General features: G+C 71.2%; 1 protein-coding gene across 1 annotated transcript; it reads left to right on the top strand.

Annotated features, from left to right (window-relative positions):
* The first annotated feature begins 448 nt into the window (after positions 1-448).
* Positions 449-5,054, top strand: LOC118157221 (transcription factor COE4-like). Its single transcript, XM_035311483.1, has 11 exons — positions 449-586; positions 1,430-1,547; positions 2,533-2,666; positions 2,745-2,871; positions 3,209-3,297; positions 3,493-3,558; positions 3,839-4,013; positions 4,108-4,290; positions 4,460-4,663; positions 4,787-4,862; positions 4,981-5,054. The coding sequence occupies exons 1-10, from the start codon at positions 449-451 to the stop codon at positions 4,855-4,857; spliced, it is 1,305 nt and encodes a 434-aa protein (XP_035167374.1). The 3' UTR covers positions 4,858-4,862; positions 4,981-5,054.
* The last annotated feature ends 131 nt before the right edge of the window (positions 5,055-5,185 follow it).

Raw genomic sequence — 5,185 nt, 5'->3', positions numbered from 1 at the left:
CCCATCCCCGTCCCATCCCATCCCATCCCCGTCCCATCCCCATCCCCATTCCCATCCCCATCCCCATCCCCATCCCCTTTCCCATCCCCATCCCATCCCCATCCCCACCCCATCCCCTCCCCATCCCATCCCCATTCCACCCCCTCCCACCCCATCCCTGCCCCTAGTGTGAGTGCCGCTGCTGCTGCTCATTAATTATTGAGGGGCCGATGCTGATTAGGGCTGTGGAGAAGCAGCCTGAAGCTTTCCTCAGGCCAGGAGGTGGCGGGGGCAGCTCGCCCCGCTGCCCACCCGTGTTCCAAAACCACCCCACAGCCGTGGGCGCGTGGCTCCTGGGGTGCGTGTGGGCACGTGGGGGTGTGCCTGTGCAAGGCGTGTGCGCTCACATCGCTGCGAGGTTCATGGGGGGGGCATGGTGGGGAGCACCCGAGCACATCTGGCTGGGGACATGGGGACAGCGGGACGCTTGCCCTCACTCCGCTGGCCTCCCTCCTTCCTCCCCAGGTTTTTCCTCAAGTTTTTCCTCAAGTGCAACCAAAACTGCCTGAAGAACGCAGGGAACCCACGGGACATGCGGCGCTTCCAGGTGAGCCCCCAGCCCCCCCTTCAAGCCCCACCCCACACATCGGGAGCCTCCTCTTTTTCTCAGAGAGGTTGAGGGGAATTGGGGGTTTGACGCACCGAAGGAAGCGAATCGGATCCCGAATTCCCCCCGACCCCTTCACAAAGTCTTCCCCAGCGTCCCCCTTCCCACAGCTGGAGTTTCCGTAGCAAAGCAGGGGGGGGCGGGGGGGGGGCTCTGTCCCGTCCCCCACCCAGCACGGGCGCCTTCATTAGGGCCTCTCGTAAAGATATGATAATTGTGACATTTTTACATGATTAACGACCTATCCAATTTGCATAGCGCCAAGCAGCTCCGGGAGAACAGCCAAGTCCACGCCGGAGGGAGGGAGGGGGGAAGCTGGGGAGGGGGCGCAGGGGGCGGGCTGGGGGTGTCCCCGCCGTGGACCCAGGGTGTCCCCTGGGGGTGGTGTGGGACGGGCAGGTCCTGGCAGCGTGGCGCTGCCGGGGGTGGTGCTGGGGGCTTGCCGCGCCGTGTTCTGTGTGGTTACGGCACCCGGGCGCGGGCACAGTGCGCACGGCGGCGCCTTCAGGTACACCCCCCTTGGCTCCTGCACCTGCGTGCACACGCGTGGTACATGTTGGCACACGCGTCCGGGAGGGGCTGGAGGGCAGGCGTGACAGTGCTGCCGTGCCCAGAGGCAGAGGGGACGCCAGAGGTGACCGCGGGGGTGAGGACCCTCCCGTGGGGTGATGTACCCGTGGCAGGGCACCCTATGGGGTCCCAATGGGGACGGGCACCAGCCCCAGTGCCCCCCTGCGGTGTTCCCTGTGGGGCATGAGGGGACACCGATGGTCGGTCCCGCAGGTGGTCGTGTCGACGACTGTGAACGTGGACGGCCACGTGCTGGCCGTGTCCGACAACATGTTCGTGCACAACAACTCCAAGCACGGGCGGCGGGCGCGGCGCCTCGACCCCTCCGAAGGTGAGCGCCTGAGCGCACGCGCGCACACACACAGGACTTGCACGTGTGCCCGTGGAACGTGCACTCGAGTGTGCCGTGCTCCTGGCACGCAGGCACAGCCGTGCGCATCCCCACGCGCACACCCAGAGCCACACATGTGTGTGTGCAAGCAGTGGCCGGGCAGGGGGCTGGGACGGGAGAAGGGTCCCCAGCTGTCTCCAGGCTGTGGGGGTCTGGCACTGCCCCATGGCCACGCGTGCCCCATGGCACCAGGCCAGCCCCCAGCCCCACGGGGACCGTGTCCCCATGCTGGGACCCCCGAGCGGGCCGCACGGTGCCCCCACTCTGCCCCACACTGCTCTGAGCCTGCGGCTCCCTGGCCCCGGCACCTCCCTGCCGGGTCAGCGGGGCGAACGGGCACCCTGGGGTGGGCACTGAGCCCGGTATTTATGCCTCGTCCGTCTGTCCGTCCATCCAGCACAGTCTCTCCACCTACCCACCATCCTTGTGCATCCTCTGTCTGTCCCTGCGTCTGGCTGTCTGTCTGTTCAGCACATCCAGGCTGTCCTGCCACCACGCACACCCTGCAGCCAGCCCCTCTTCACCCCTCACGCCCGTCTGTCCGTCTGCCCAATGTATACGTGCTCTGCCCATCCGACGCGCCTGCTCCCCCCGTCCGTCTGTCCTGAGCACGCTGTCCGTCCGCCCGCCCGCCGACCCCCGTGGCACCGTCCCCGTCCCACCGCCGTCCCCACCCGTCCCCGCGCCGCCTGTCCCCGTCCCCCCCGCAGAGCCATCCCGTGCTCACGCGTGGCGTCTGTCCGTGTCCGTCTGTCCCCGGCCGCGCGCCCCGCCGCCGCCTGGTTCTCACTCTCTGCCTCTGCTCTCCCTCTCTGCCTTCTCTCCCCCAGCTCGCGCCCCCGGCCCCGACCCCGGCGCCCCCCGCTCCCGCCACGCGCGCGCCCCACACTCACTGCTGCCCTGTCTCTCCCCCCCCCGCCCGAAGCAGCCACCCCCTGCATCAAAGCCATCAGCCCCAGCGAGGGCTGGACCACCGGCGGCGCCACCGTCATCGTCATCGGGGACAACTTCTTCGACGGGCTGCAGGTCGTCTTCGGCACCATGCTGGTGTGGAGCGAGGTACAGCACGGGGCCGGGGCGGGGGGAGAGGGGGCCGCGTGCCCAGCCGAGGGCTCAGCCCCCCCCCTCTCCCCGCAGCTCATCACGCCTCACGCCATCCGGGTGCAGACCCCCCCGCGGCACATCCCCGGCGTGGTGGAGGTGACGCTGTCCTACAAGTCCAAGCAGTTCTGCAAGGGCGCCCCAGGGCGCTTCGTCTACACCGGTGAGGGGCCCGCAGCCCGCGGAGGGGGCTCGGCCCCCGGGGGTGCCGTGGGGTCTCTGTGCCTGCTGCCGGCCCCAGGGCACAGCCAGGGCACAGCCGGCGCAGGATGCGGGGGATGCCCGGGGAAGGGGGCTGAGGTGGTTTGCACGGGGGGGGGGGACAGAGGTGACGTGGGGGGGGGTCCTGGCAGTGGGAGGAGAGACCCCGGGGTGCCCCTTCCCGCTGTCCCCTGCCCAGCTCCATGCACAGTGTTCCGTGCCTCAGCTTCCCCAGAGGACAGGGCAGGTTTAGGGGCCAGGGGCTGGCCTCACCACTCACCCCTTCTCTCCTCGGCCAGCGCTGAACGAGCCCACCATCGACTACGGGTTCCAGCGCCTGCAGAAGGTCATTCCCCGGCACCCCGGAGACCCCGAGCGCTTGCCCAAGGTGGGGACAAAGTGGGGGCAGCTCTGGGTCCCGGCCCCGTGGGGCTGGGCTCGGGGCATGGCACGGCAGCCCGGGGAGGCGCCAGCGTGGGGCTGTGACATCGCTGCGGGGATGTGTCACTGCCATGGGGACGTGGTGGGGTGCAGAGGGGGCCGGGGCCGGGTCCTGCCTGACCCCACACCATTCCCTGCCCAGGAGGTGCTGCTGAAGCGGGCGGCCGACCTGGTGGAGGCTCTGTACGGGATGCCGCACAGCAACCAGGTACCGCAGCCCCATCCCATCCCGCGCCCCCCCCCAGCTGGCCGCGCTCAGCTCCTGGCGCTGGAGCAGGGCCGCAGGAGCCGGCCCCACATCTGCTCCGCGTTAGGATTCCCCGGGCGCTGAGTCAGGGCCGCGGGACCCCCCCGGCGCGGCCGCCCCCCACCTGCGCGGAAGCCGGAGCCGCCCAGGTCCGGCCGCAGGAGCTGCCCCGCTCCCACGTCCGTGCTGGCACCGGGCCCCGCCGCAGCCCCGGGTGACGCCGTGCCCGTCCCGTCCCCAGGACATCATCCTGAAGCGCGCGGCGGACATCGCCGAGGCGCTGTACAGCGTCCCCCGCGCCCCCGCGCAGCTCTCCTCGCTCGGCAGCCACGGCCCCGGCGCCGTGATGGGGGTGAACTCCTTCGGCAGCCAGCTGGCCGTCAACATCGGCGACTCGGCGCAGGGCCCCGAGCAAGGTGGGCTTGGCGCCGGGGTCGGGGGGGCTGGGGGGACCGGGGGGGGGCCGTGGGCCATGGCCCTGCCCCGTGCCACCTCCGCTCTCACCTGCAGGCTACTCCCGGAACACGAGCAGCGCCTCGCCGCGGGGCTACGTGCCCAGCTCCACGCCGCAGCAGGGCGCCTACGGCGGCGCCTCCGGCATCAACGGCTACGGGGGCAGCGGCATGGCCGGCCTGGGGGTGCCCGGCTCCCCCAGCTTCCTCAACGGCTCCACCGCCAACTCCCCCTACGCCAGTGAGTCCGCACCTGGGGCTGCGCCGCCGGCTCTGCCCTGGCTGTGGGCACCCCCCGGAGCACCAGCCCCAGGGCTCCCCGTCCCCATCCCTGTCCCTTGCCAGCTGGGTCCCCCTGGGGCAGCTGGCACCAGGGCTCGGGGTCCTGAGCGTGTCCCCCCCCGCCACAGTCATGCCCGCCAGCCCCCCCCTCGGCGCCTCCTCCATCACCCTGCCGTCCGGCACCGCCACCTCCGCCCCCGCCGGGGGCTTCTCCTTCTCCCCCGTCAACATGATCTCGGCGGTGAAGCAGAAAAGCGCCTTCGCCCCCGTGGTGAGGCCGCAGACCTCGCCGCCGCCCGCCTGCTCCAGCACCAGCGGCAGCAGCCTGCAAGGTGAGCCCGGCTGGGAAGGGGCTGCCCCCAGCCTGCTGCCCCCAGCCCCGTCCCCGTCCCCGTCCCTGTCCCCGTCCCTGTCCCCTCCCCTCTCGGCTCACTCTCTCCATCCCCACTGCCCAGACCCGGCTTTTGAGGACTCGGACAAGTTCCACACCCCTGCGCGGTCACTCCAGGGACTGGCCTATTCCTAAGCACAGTAGGTGCCCGGTGGTGCACGCGGGGCCGCATCCAGACCTGATGGGGACTGGGACATGGAGGGCTGGGGTCCTGCCCCCCCCCCCCCGGCACTGCCGACCCCTCACCTTCCCTTCCAGCCATGCCCAGGCTCCTCGTGCTGCCCGCAGGAGCCGGGACAGCCCCGAGCAGCAGACGGGGACGGGACCGAGCGCGGCTGTGAGCGTGGCGGTGCCGGCCCCTCCGACCTGTGCTCGGGGCTGGGGGGGCTGCGGGGCCAGGACCCCCCACCCTGGCTGCCTGCGTGTCCCGGAGCTCAGCCCCTGCTGCAGCGGGGTGCCCCCG

The sequence above is a fragment of the Oxyura jamaicensis genome (genome assembly GCF_011077185.1).
Source record: "Oxyura jamaicensis isolate SHBP4307 breed ruddy duck chromosome 4 unlocalized genomic scaffold, BPBGC_Ojam_1.0 oxy4_random_OJ72878, whole genome shotgun sequence".
In the NCBI taxonomy this organism is placed as follows: Eukaryota; Metazoa; Chordata; class Aves; order Anseriformes; family Anatidae; genus Oxyura; species Oxyura jamaicensis.
This window is presented reverse-complemented; position numbering and strand designations above follow the sequence as displayed.